The 13,800-nt window shown below is 44.5% G+C and overlaps 1 protein-coding gene across 3 annotated transcripts in view; it reads right to left on the reverse strand.

Annotated features, from left to right (window-relative positions):
* Positions 1 to 502: 502 nt before the first annotated feature.
* The window catches only part of sh2b3 (SH2B adaptor protein 3), a 42,687-nt gene continuing 29,389 nt past the window's right edge, over positions 503 to 13,800 (reverse strand). For 2 of the 3 annotated variants that reach the window (XM_068604850.1, XM_068604849.1), the window contains exons 3-8: positions 11,337 to 11,438; positions 10,387 to 10,475; positions 6,998 to 7,089; positions 5,835 to 6,049; positions 4,846 to 5,023; positions 503 to 4,218 (exon numbers count right to left, since the gene is read on the reverse strand). In XM_068604850.1, coding sequence (XP_068460951.1) covers positions 3,848 to 4,218; positions 4,846 to 5,023; positions 5,835 to 6,049; positions 6,998 to 7,089; positions 10,387 to 10,475; positions 11,337 to 11,438 — 1,047 coding nt within the window. In that variant the 3' untranslated portion in view covers positions 503 to 3,847. The remainder of the gene's footprint in view (positions 4,219 to 4,845; positions 5,024 to 5,834; positions 6,050 to 6,997; positions 7,090 to 10,386; positions 10,476 to 11,336; positions 11,439 to 13,800) is intronic. The other variant, XM_068604851.1, reaches the window with a different exon arrangement.

Consider the following 13,800-nt stretch of genomic DNA (forward strand, 5'->3'; position numbering starts at 1 on the left):
CGTCGCGAGAGTAAGAAATGAAACGTTCCAAAAAAAAAAAAAAACTTCCAAGAATTTTTGGACGAGTTTCTTCTGAAATTTTGGAAAACGGTCCGTAAACTTCCAGAAACTTTAGTAAAATATAATTTTAAATAAGGTAATGTCCTGAGAAAGCTTCCAAAACAACGTTCCAAAGACTTCTTCTCTGAAGGTGCACAGGCACGGGAACGTCTGTCTGCAGCTCGTTCTGGGGAAAAATACAAACTTTCAACTTTTAGGCAAAATCAATCTTGCAGTTCATCGCTGCGTTCGTTCTCCGACTACAAGACAAAGAAAAAACACTAAATGTGACAAGAAACCTTCTGTGAAATGAACAGGGAGAACCCTGAGGAACGCTCGATGGCTACATTTATATTCTAGAACCTTTAGAATAGAACAATTATCTGTAAAGTCTCGTCATCAGCAGGATGTATTTGAAGGAACGACACAGACCTCAGAGAGAGAGCATTATTTTTTGGTTAGGTTTATTTTACAAAAGTCAAATATACAGTTGATATATATATATATATTTATATATAATATTATTCAGATGCTTATGCAGACAAAATGACATCTTTTTAAAAAGCGTTCGTGGTTTTCATCGGCTGCTGTTGAGTTGGACTGGAATGTTTACAGTGCGAAGTTAACAAAAACAGAATGAACAGTATTGAGAACACATTACATTCATCAACTGGACATTTACAAATGAACATACGTGTGTGTGTGTGTGTACGTGTGTGTGTGTGTTCATTTGCGGTGCTGGAGCGGATGCTGAGGATTAAAGACACTTGAGGTACACCGGGATTTTGTTCAGGAAGTGTTAACTCGATTATTGCGGACACATTGGATTGACACAAAAATAAAAAAAGCCATAAAAAACAAATAAAAACAGTAGGAAAAAATTTTGGTAGCCCTGATTTTAAATATAACATTTCTTTCTGGGATTTCTGGCCTTCAGGAAATATCTTTGTTCAGTCTGCGAGCAGGAGTAAACATTGAGTTCTCACTGGATTAATGACGTACAAAAGGTGTCCCTCTCTCTAGATATTGCACTAAACAAAGTCTGAGCTCTAGAAAAAGGGGGAACAGTCGCTCCCTAAGAAAAAAAAAAAGAACAATATCGATCAGCAAAGAGACGGCCGAGAGTCCAACAAAGGTCGCCGAGCGGTTTGTCCGCGTAAAAGGCGGGAAGACCAACCGTACTTTTGCCGAAGAAAAACGTCCCTTGTTTCTTTTTTTTTGTTCCCCCTCATAAAACACTTTAAAAAAAGAAAAGCTGTCAGTCACCATTGTCAAAACGTTCCTTTGGAAGATAAAGCGGACTTCTTGCATAACAAGAGGAGTAATAATCCCAGCGGACGGACTCGATAACTACGACGAGAGGGACGAGTCGGGTTTTAACACGAACGTGAAGCCGAGGGGTTTTGCTGAAGGAGGATCTGAAATCGACTGTGAATGTTTTTAGTGTTTCAGCAAAAAAGGTGAGAAGACGGACGCGCGAGTCCTGGAACGCTTCCCCAAAATCCTTCAATTCAAACCAGATGAAGTAAAAAAAAAAAAAACGTCCTCTTTGATACGACCTGAGAGGTCGCCGTGTGTTGGAGGAGAGGAACAACACAACAACCAGATGTAGACACACAGAGACACACACCCATACACACACACACACGGTGGACGATGAGAAGAAACACGTCGACAAACCGGTCCCTTGATTCGAAAAACAATGCTGGCTTTTGGCAACAAAAATAATTCATTTTTGGGCTCTTATTCCTTCCTATGGATCCTCTGACGTTGACATCATAGTTGGATGGATCGCGTACAAATATATATATTACTTTCATCTTGGGGTTTTTCTGTCGCCTGCTCGCTGTCGTACAGAAAAAATCTTTGGAAAAATATTAAATTTCATTTAGTCGGAGACTTGATGCGACTCCAAGAATCAAAGTTGAGTGAAGAAGAAAATAATATGAATATCTACAGAGGCACTTATTTATCGCTGTGTTCCTTTAAGAGACCTTTAAAGGGTTTCATGGAAGATTATGAAATGTTTTGAACCTGAAATGAACTTTCCAGCACTTTTTTTCCAATTTATGTAACTTTTTTCTGCTTCCTGTTTCCTTCATGTACGTCTTGTGTCACCGAAAACTTCTCACGGCACAAAAATCTATGAATTGGAGGGAAATTATCACAGATTAATGTATAATCCAGCACTGAAGCGTGTCTCTGCTGACGAGTGAAGGTGACTTTCTAAATCATACCGCAACAAGAATATCCGTCCATCCAGTTCTTGTAAAAATAATATTTATATATAAATTATATTATTATTTAATCATAATTACAATGTTTTCTTTCTTTGACGCTTCTGGCAGGATTTGTTTCTGCGAGACCGTGTGACGAGTTCATTTGGAGCAGATATTTAAAGCCTTCAGTCTTTTAGTTTTTGGTTAAAAAATTTTGGAAAAAAATGGCGCCGATGAAAAGCTGCTCCTGGAATAATTCCTGCGGTTCTTTGTTTTTTGTTGGAAGCGATGAAGGTTTGAAGTGGTGAAAAAAAATATCACTTTTTTAGCAACAGATCCAAACCGATTAAGTTTGAACCTTTTTTTTTATTTTATTTTTTTCTACAAAAGAATCTGTGTACAGAAAAAAATACACATTGTTTTTCAAAGTGCGCTGAAAGCGTTGTGCACTTAAATATATAATAAAGAGCGAGAGGAGGAGTAGAGTGTGTAGACGCTCTACAAATAAGAGTGCTTTCTTGTTTGTGTGTTCACATAAATACGTGTGAGTTTACTCCACGACAAAGTTCTGCGTGTGAGGAGTAAAATGTCTTTTAAATATTTGCAAAAGGAGCGCTTGATTTAACCCCTGCAGGCCGGGCCTTCCCATTAGTTCAGGTTAAGTGTCAAAGAAGTTGAAAAACAAGCCATCCTCTTTTTGAATTCACAAGAAAAGAGACATTTTGTAAGAAACATTTGCTTTTCCCGGCTGGAGGACGCGCTACACATGCGGCTCACCCAGAACCTCCACGTCCATCAGACGGGAAGCACGAGCAACACTTGTTATGAAACTCCCAAAAATACATTCACTGTGGACACTCAGGGTCTGACACTGGGACACACACACACACACACACACACACACACACACACACACACACACATACGGGCTGTGTGTGTGTGTGTGTGTGTGTTGACAGACAAAGACTTGTTCGCTCAAGTTCATGAGTCTGCTGAAATCTCTCTGACGAGTCCCACAGACACTCGAAGCTGTGTGTTTGTTTCTGTGTGTGTGTGTATGTGTGTGTGTAGGTATGTACATGTGTATTTGTGCGTGTGTGTATAAATGTGTGTGTGTGTGTGTGTGCGTTAATGCATGCATGTGTGTTTATGTGTGTATGTGAGTGTGTAGGTATGTATGTGTGTGTACATGTATGTGTGTGTATATATGCGTGTGTGTATGTGTGTGTGTGTGAGTAGGTATGTATGTGTGTATATGCGTGTTAATGCATGCATGTGTGTATTTATGTGTGTATGTATATGTGAGTGTGTGTATACGTGTGTGTATAATTATATGTATGTGTGTGTATGTATGTATTGTATATATATGTGTGTGTATGTATATACGCATGTGTATGTGTGTGTGTGTATGTACGTGTTGTGTATATTAATGTGTATGTATATATGCATGTCTATGTGTGTGTATAAGTGTGTATATGTGTGTGTACGTATACATGTGTGTGTTTTATGCATGTATGTATGTGTGTGTGTGCGTGTGCGTGTGTGTGTGTGTGTGTGTGTGTGTGTTCACAGGCGCTCGCCTCAGCGGGTCAGAGCAACATGTACTGGTTGTCTATCGCCCGCTTGCGTCCTCGTTCGGGCTCCAGCTCGTAGTCCGAGTCCCGCTGGGCGATGACGGGGTGTCGGGGCAGGAGGGGCCGGCGCCCCACCGACTCGCTCCGGCGAAGGAGAGGAGCGGCGGCGGAGGACAGCGTGGGAGGAAGAGGAGGAGGAGGGGCCGGCGCCGCCGGGTTGGCGCCGCGGGCGAACGGGCGGACGCCGGGCTGGGACGCCGTGGAGCCGGACGCCGGGCCGGTGCCGGCGGGGCAGGAGGACCGGGCCCGGCTGCAGTGAGCCAAGCTGGGCTCCGAACTCCACCGGTGGAGGGAGAACGGGACGAGAAGAGCGCCGGAGAGCTGGCCTGAGATTTAAAAGAAGAGAAGAAGACGATAAAGAGATGAGTTTAAGTCACGAGGAAGACATTTTTTATTTGTTTTCCTGCCCGCCGTCACACGACAACCAAACAAATCGCGGTGAAACACGGAGCTCGACCCAGACGCCTCAAGCCGTGTGCTCCTGTGAGAGAAAAGGGGCGGAGCCTCCAGACTTTGGCGAATCTATCAGCGTCTGAATCTTTTTTCTACTCCTTTTTTTCACGGAGCTATTAATAGAAACGTCCAGTAGACATTTTAGGGGCGTTAAGGAGAAATATTTGGGTCATTTTTACTGTTACTGGAAATATTTAGACTGCATTCATGAACTTCATTCACCTGAGAACACGGCGACTAGAAAGAGAAAAAGGTGAAATGTAAAGTGTTCAGAGGGGAAAAAACATATTTCTTTAAATAACATGAATGTTTATATTTAAATCTTCTATAAGTGTTGTCATTAAAAACTAAACGCGGTGCAAAGGTTCAACCGGAAGACAACGGAAAGGGCAGAAAAAGACGGTTAAAAAAACGTCAATCACGACCGGATTTCAATCTTTTGAACATCAGTGAACCTCCGAACACGACAGGTGATTGCGAGCGAGGAGGCGGAGTCTCACCCTGTGACGGCGGGCAGGAGCCCGCCACGACGAAGCTGGACAGAGTGACGGCGCCGGCGGCGCCGCACTCCAGCGGGATGGGGAAGAGGCGGAAGTGGCTGAGCATGTCCATGACGGAGGGGAAGCGCAGGTGCTGCACCCGACACTGACCCCACTCTGTGAGCGAGAGGCGCAGGTGCTGCAGGAGGGAGAGGGGGAGGGGGGAGGGGGGGGAGAGGTGAGGAAGAGCAGAATTATGACCCCTTTCTTCCTACCTACCTACCTTCCTGTCTTCCTTCCTACTTACCTACCTTTCTATCTTCCTTCCTTCCTACCTAACTTCCTTCCTGTCTTTCTTCCTACCTATCTTCCTTCCTGACTTCCTACCTTCCTACCTATCTTTCTGTCTTCCTTCCTGTCCGTCTCCCTTCCTACCTATCTACCTTCCTTCCAGTCTTCCTCCCTTCCTCCCTACCTTCCTGTCTGTCTCCCTTGCTTCCTGTCTTCCGACCTACCTGTCTTCTTTGCTTCCTACCTACCTTCCTCTCTCCTTCCCTCCCTCCCTACCTACCTACCTACCTTCTTGTCTCCTTTCCTTCCTCCCTCCCTCCCTCCAATCCTTCATTCCTTCCTTCCTCCCTCCCTCCCTCCCTCCTTTTCTTCCTTCCTCCCTCCCTCCCTCCCTTCCTTCCTTCCTCCCTCTTTCCCTCCCTCCTTCCATCGCTCCCTCCTTCCCTTCCTTCCTCCCTCCCTTCCTTCCTTCCTCCCCTCCCTCCTTCCAATCCTCCCTTCATTCATTCCTCCCTTCCTTCCTCCTTCCCTCCCTCCCTCCCTCTTCCTCAACTTCATCATCATCAGCAGTGTGTTTTCGTGACACTTTCTCATCACCAGTTTGACGTCACCAGGACAAAAATAAAAACAGTCAAAGCTCTTTTTAGGGTTCGTGTCGCTGAATCCTTTAGTGAACTAAGCCGTCCAGGGTCGTGACCTCCGGCACGAGATAGACGTACCTTTGCTTTTCCCTGGTAGTTGAACGTGAGGACGTAGTCTCCTCTCCGGGTCTCACTCTGCCGCACCAGGAACACCCCGTGTCCCTGCGGCCCGGCGCTCTGAACCAGGTGGGCGGCCTTGACGCGGGAGATGGGCCCGTGGAACCAGGGGTAGGAGAACAGGAAGTGGTCGGCTTTCTGGCCCACCTGCTCGGGCAGGGCGAACGTGGCGGGGCCTGGTGGGGTCAACGGAGGGTTGGAAAGGTCACGAAAGCCGGATTAATCTGACGTTCACAGCAACAAGAGATTAAACTACCACCCAGCTCTGCAGTCAAAACAAATCTATCAAGATTGCTTTTCATTTCAGTTCAATGTGGAAGAACAGAAGAGAGTTCAGGCACTTTGCAAATTAGTACATTATCTCGATTTTTAGAAATTTCTCTCATTTTGAGTTTATTTTAGAGAAAGGCAAAGTGAGAACACGGGAATAAAAAACATCTGTAATAATTATAGACCAGGTGCAAGAAGTGAACGCTGGTTTTGAAGCCTCAAGTTTGAGATCGTGGCCGTCGCCATCTTGCTATTTTGCAACCAGTGAGCGGAAATGAGTGACGCAGATATCTAAAGCATAACCCTGCTTTGCTATTTGACTCTAAATTGGATCATAATTTAACAAATTAACCTCATGATGTATTGAAGAATACTTAAAACTTGAGATTGAGACCATAAACTCTTTACTGGGATATTTTCTCTTAGACTTCTATACAATCTGACGTCTTTTTGCCACCAGAGGAGTCGCCCCCTGCTGGCCAGTCCAGACGACGCAGAGTGGAGGCACGTCAACTTGGAGGTTGTCGCCCTCCTTGCAGAGGAACACAATCTGTGAACACAACCCTGGAAAAGTACAACAACTTCAAAAGTTGCACCAGGAAGTTGCTCTGCAGGCCGTGATGAGTGTTTGGGAATGTCCGGATGGGGAATCATTTACCGTTCACCTGTTTTGTTTTCTTTCTCAGGAACAAAATGAAGCCTGGAAGTTTGATTAGAAACCTGACCGATGGCCTGAACACGTGCGTGTTCTGACCCGGTTCGGTGTCGACTGAACCAACGCGGCTCCTTTGTGTTGATTTAAAGACACAGCGGCGGGTTCGGGGGCGTTTATCTCTCCTCATCTCACCACTCACTTTGACTCCCCGACTCCGAGCTCCCTCTGTGATTGGCTAGCGTGGCGCTGTCGGCTGGGGAGGGGAGGGGCTCCAGATCCACACTGCCTGACCTGAAGGACAAAAAACAGACTTCAGGCTACACACACACACACACACACACACACACATGCTGCATCATCGACACACACATGTTTTTCTCGTTGTGGACCACCCGGAGAGGAAAATAGGTCGATTTCATGATTCACTTTTTTAAGCCATCTGTGTTTAACCTCCGCTTGCACACCTCATGGAGCATCGCCCCCCCTCGCTTGTATGTTGGTCTTTCTTCATGCATGTAATTGTTATTAGTGTCCATGTTATTGTGTTATGTTGTTTGTGTTTTGCTGTTTGTGTTCTTGTGAACGTTTCTTGTTCTCAGGTGGAGAAAAAAAAAGATCTTGTTAAAAATAAATCGATCAAAATGAGCTTCACATTTCGAACTTTGAATACGTGTGTGTGTGTGTGTGTGTGTGTGTGTGTGTGTGTGTGTGTGTGTGTGTGTGTGTGGTGAACATGGAGGAAACAGCAGGCTGAAGGAACACAAAGACACAGAGCTCAGACAGGAAGCGAGTCCAGTTCACATGAGCGAAGACTTATTGCAAGTGCTCGCACTCACATAGCCACACAAACTCAAGTGCAACACACACACACACACACACACACACTTGTACATGTACACGTGTAAGATCGGGAAGGTTAAAGAAGGAAGCTCGATCAGATCCTGCTAAAAATGCTGACTTGAGTTTGCAGCGCTGTGAATAACAGGAAGACAAGTCTCCTTTTCTTTCTCCTCACTCTTGTGTGTGTGTGTGTGTGTGTGTGTGTGTGTGTGTGTGTGTGTGTGTGCTCTTCTATCTTTGTGAGAATCAGTTGACGTTTGACTCTTGCAAAGTGAGGACATTTTGCACAGGGTGGACATTTCAGCCAGTCAGCAGCGCTACACCTCCCACATCCGACCACATCTAAAAGGAAAAGTGTTTACTCTCTTCAAACGAGCCCCCCTCACTCCAACAGCAGCGGAGCGTTACAACACCTCCCTCGTCTCTTTTTTTTGTTGTGTAGCCTCGACTTGACGCACACATGCATAGTAGGAAAAGCACAGGTGTTGCTAATAATGACGGCTCTGATCTTTCAAAGTGTCCCAGTGAGCCGTGACTGAGAGCACAATATCAGGACCCCGAAAACTGGAACACCTGCTTCTCCTGCTGTGAGTTATACTACACCTTCAGAGAGAGAAGGGGGGGGGGGGGGGGGGGGGGAGAGAGAGAGAGAGAGAGAGAGAGAGAGAGAGAGAGGAGAGGGAATATTCTTTTAACTTATTTATTGTAATGTTGCTATCTTAATGCTTTTGCAATAATGTCTTTTTAAAATTAATGTCAATAAAGCCATTTGAATTGAGAGAGAGAGAGAGAGACAGAAAGAGAGGGAGAGAGACCGAGAGAGAGACAGAGAGGGAGAGATAGAGAGACAAAGAGAGAGAGAGAGAGAGAGAGAGAGAGAGAGAGAGAGAGAGAGAGAGAGAGAGAGTAGTATTGAGAGAGAAAGAGAGAGACCGAGAGAGATGGAGAGAGGGAGAGGGACACAGAGAGAGAGAGAGAGAGAGGGAGAGAGAGAGAGAGAGAGAGAAAGTGAGTGTGAGAGTTGTCTCAAAGGACATTCAAGGTGTTGTTCATGACAAAAGTGTATGTGTGACGGGAGAGAGAGAAAGAGGGAGAGAGAGAGACAGAGAGAGAGACACACAGAGAGAGAGAGAGACAAAGGATTGACCTGCTAAAGGTGAGACGGCCTGCAGGTGAGCGCTATAGACGGCTGAAACAACGTCTTCCTGCTCTTGACGTCATTCATTCATTCATTCATTCGTCTGGTGTGGGACCAGCGCTCTCACTTCATCACTTCTCTTCTGTCTCGCAGTGACAGGAGCGATGAAGCTCAGACCTCTCGACCTCGTTCACCCTCACACAAGCCAAGAAGCCCATATTTGGGTGGATGTTGTCTCGACGTGGATGTACCGGTATCAGTGTCTGCGTGTTGATCGATGAGCAACAAGAAAATGTTCGGCCCAAAAACTCGGTTTGAGGTTCTTCAGAAAAGTGTCTCCGTTGTGGAAGTTCAACGACTGAAAGCACCGACAACTGGATTTTTAAAGTGCAAGATAAACATTTATATTAAATTCAGTATCGGTTGGGCTCCAGCGTGCACGCACAGAAATATGTTTTATGTAACGTGATGAATGCCGGCGCATGTTTTGATGAAAAGAGATGAGCAGATAAAGAATATAACACAGAGTGAGGGATCGGAATTGGAGCGTGAACTCTGACCTCACTTCCACACTGGATGAGTGTTCACTGTACTGAGAACTGACTCTGTGTGTGTGTGTGTGTGTGTGTGTGTGTGTGTGTGTGTGTGTGTGTGTGTGTGTGTGTGTCAGACATCTGCAGAAATAAAAAAGGTCCTGAGAGTCTCCCGAGTCTCAGACCTCACCCACACACTTCCTTTCACAGAGCAACACACACATGCAGACACACACACATGCACGCACACACACATATTTATGCTCTGAAACACATCAAACCTATAAAAGCGTTTTCTTTGGGTCCAATCCTAATGTCTGATGCAAAAGATAAAGTTTGTCACACTGAAACGAAAGAAAGCTGCAGTATTGAGTCGTACCATGAATACTATATATGTATAAAAATATATACGTATATATATTTATATATATGGAGGGATAGAGAGAGACTTATTCCAAATACTGCACTTAGCATATTAGCTTACAGCTCCTAGGAAGCAGCATTTCTTGCAGAACATTCACGGCGTAGCAGCAGATGTTTAACTTCTTAAAGGTTTCGTGTAAATATTAAGTTGATAAACGATTATTTCCAGGAATATTCCAAATATAACAAGACTTCCCGCTGCTCCGGTATGAAGGGACCTTAAGAAAAAACTGAATGCATGAAAAGACACATACACACACGCACAGAAATGTTTGTCCACATACACACAAACAAACCGCAAAATATTCTCACTTGCATTTGCAAACACATACCTCTGCAGATGTAAACACCCAGCACGCCCACTAACACCAAAAACAGCCAAAGTCCAAGTGTTAAATAGTTCCACTCTGAATCTTAAGAAGAAAAAACGACCATGCGTATGTGTGTGTGAGTGTGTGTGTGTGTGTCAGGTTGAGTTATGTTATTGATTTGATGGGTCGGGCTCAGATTCAGATTCACGCTGAACAAAAACAAAACTTTACGGTTTACCCCTGTTTACGGTTTTTAAATGAGTTCCCGCTTCAGCCTCACACGAAGAGTTTGATCAAATCTGAACCAGAGAAGATGTTTTTGAAAGCAGGAAGAGCGTCTCACCTGTTGCTGATGCATTCTTTCAGCTCTGTGGTCCAGGAGCTGACCTGCTGGTCGTTGTCCGTCTCGAAGATCAGACTACCTCGATTAACCTGCAGAGACAACGATGCTTTCAAATGACCCGTCCTTCATTATATGGAGCGAATTCTAGTGATAAATAAAAGCTCACACACACTCACACACACACACACACACACACACACACACACATATACATCTACATACATACATACATACATACATACATACATACATACATACACACACACACACACACACATATATATACATACATGCACATACACGCATGCATGCACACACACATACATTCACACACACACACACACATGCACACATACATACACATACATGCACACATACATGCACACATACATACACATACATGCACACATACATGCACACACACATGCACATACATGCATGCATGCATTCACACACATACATACATACATACACACACATACATGCACACACACATGTACATACATGCATGCATGCACACATACATACATACATACATTCACACACATACATTCACACACACACACACACATACACATACACGCACACACACATATACACACACACACACACACACACACACATACATGCACACACACATATACATACGTACGCACACAACCACACACGGAGACCCAGGCGAAAAAGAGAAAAACATTTTTTTCTATTTCAATAGTATATTTAAAATATACCATCAAAGAAGTGTACTTTCTGCAAATATATAAAAAGTATACAAAAGACACGCTTTCACCTATTTTTATTCAATTACATTTTCAACACACTAAAAACAGTATACTTGATTTTACGCTACGATCTTTTATGTTATGTCGTGTCTATGCTTTGTAAATCTGTAAATAAAGTTATTATTATTATTATTATTATTAGTTGAAAACCCTGGTACGCACACGCACCTTTAAAACAAACGTGTTTAAGTTGTCGGGCATCTCCAGCCGGTTGCAGCGACGGACTTCTTGGATGTCCGAGCAGGGAGTCGTCAGCTTGGGACCGGACGCCTGAAAACACACGATAAAGACCGTCAGGCGGGTCAGACGGCACGGAAAAAAGACTGAAGAAAAGAAGCGAGTGAGTGAGTGAGTGAGTGAGTGAGTGAGTGAGTGAGTGAGTGAGTGAGTGAGTGAGCGAGTGTACAACTATAATCTATTCCACGGTTAAGTGCTTTGTTTGAAGAATTAGGAAAATGAGCCTCAAACCAACCGGAACAACACACAAATCATTCCTCACGCTTCGGTTCACACACATGTTGGCCAACGGATTTCCATGACTTTAAACCGAATTTCCATGACCAAACATTTAGTGCAGACATGAAAAAGTGAGGAAATGTAGTATTTAAACTAACAAAGAGACTTACAAAGCACACAGTAAACCTTAAATGACACCAATGATTATTCTTTTTTTGAGCGTCTTTCTTTTAAAAGCGTAAATGGACGTCATGAACATGGGAAAATAACACTTTTCCAAAACTTTCCCAGGTTTTCCATGACCGTACGAACCCTGTTCGCGGTCAAACACGCTGCAGTCTGAGTTGAGGGAGGTTTGTGCGTTTCGAGCCAATTTTCCAGATTACTCATGTGTGTGTGTGTGTGTGTGCATTCTCTGTAATGTGTTTGCACGTGTGGAGTGCGACGCCTTGCCGCTGCAGATGCTGAAGCCGCTGAAGCCTCTCATTAGCGGGAGGAGAGAAAAAAGGCAGTGAATTGTGTGGAAGAGGAGCGTGACGGCAGCTCTCGAGGTCTTCCCCACCAGAACAAACTGTGTAATTCAAGAATTGGATACTGGGAGCTTCCTGGTGGCTGTTTGACCCGAGGCGCCGAATTAACTGCAGATACTGAAAAAAATCAGGATCAAAATTTTTTCAGAGACTCTTCCCACAGGTGAGAAACCTCGGTCCGGACGCAGGTGAACCCGGAAACTCTGGTAGTGCTGTGTGCACATCCATGGCTGCACAACTCCACACACACACACACACACACTCTCATGCTCATGCTAATCGCACGTCACTAATAAAGCGTTGCCTTCGAGCGCCCTTTAAACCAAACGAGTGCTAACGCAGCCGGCGGCGTGAACACACGCACACGCATGGGTGCCTCGGTCGGCCGTGTGTACGGACGGGGCCTGTGGCGTGTCGGGTCAAAGGTCAAAGGATAATATAAAAAAAAAATGAGGAGACGAGAGAGACAGACACTCTGAGTGAGTCGCGAGTCGCAATATTCACACTTTGCCGTGATAACGCTATCTGGAGTGATGATTATTATAATTATTACAACTGGTCCCCTCAAATTAATTGAATTACACGCAATTAAAGTGAAGTGCACACTTAGCTTTCTCAAGCACACGGCGAGCTACAGTTGGTATCAACATGACCGTGAGCACCAAACGTATGCTACAAGCGAGCATGTGTGTGTGTGTGTGTGTGTGTGTGTAGCGTGAGAGAGCAGAAGCAGCAAAAGGAAACAGACGAGACAGTGAAAGACGGCGGGCGGCGTTGGGTGGGAGAAAACGGGAGGGATGAAGAGAGGAAGAAAGAGCCGGGGAGGAGGGAATCCAGGGCTTTTGTGCACCGGATGAGTTTGAGTCTATGTGACAGTGTGCGAGCCTGAGGAATGTCTGTGATAATCCCACACACACACACATAAAAATACACACACATATATATCAAAAGAGCAGATTAACCCCCCACTCGCTCAGTTTCCTCAAGCTCGCAAGTGCCGTGAGTGACCCCCCGCTGCAAAGAAACGCTCTTTGTTTCAACCACAGTGTTTATTAACGTCAATAAAAAGCAGCGTGATGCAGAGACGAGAAGGATGTGACTCACCGAGAGGGATCGTACTCAGTGAATAAGTAACCGACTAAAGGGTTTACACTCGGACCGAAATTGCGGCCTGAAAGCTGATATTTGAGACCAGGATGCTCGGAGGTGCTTCTGCTTTTCAAAATTCTGGTAAAACTTCAGGTTTCCTTTTAACCGCCGTGCGCAGAAAAAGATGCAATCGATATATTCTCAGAGGAAATGAAGGGCGCACGCAGAAGATTTAAAAACTGGTAACGTTCTGAAGCTGCCAAGTGATTAAAAACAAACGCATTTAGGAAATGAATAAATGGAATGAAGGTTCATAAGTTCGTGAAAAACTTCGTCAGACATTTAAATCAACAACCAGTTCAAAGATGGCGGAATTCAATCAAAAATACTAAATATTCTCTTGTATCAACGTCTGAAACTGGGAAGATTTGCTGCTTTTACTGTTTTGATAAGAGGAGATAATCCTTTATTTGTCCCTCAGTAGGGAAATTACAGGATTACAGCAGCACTGCTCACAAGTAAATAAAGATAAAAATCAGTAGAACAGTAATAAAACA

This window comes from Clinocottus analis, unplaced genomic scaffold (assembly GCF_023055335.1).
Source record: "Clinocottus analis isolate CAN_PGR_092001 unplaced genomic scaffold, fCliAna1.0.p SCAF_7, whole genome shotgun sequence".
NCBI classification, from domain to species: Eukaryota; Metazoa; Chordata; class Actinopteri; order Perciformes; family Cottidae; genus Clinocottus; species Clinocottus analis.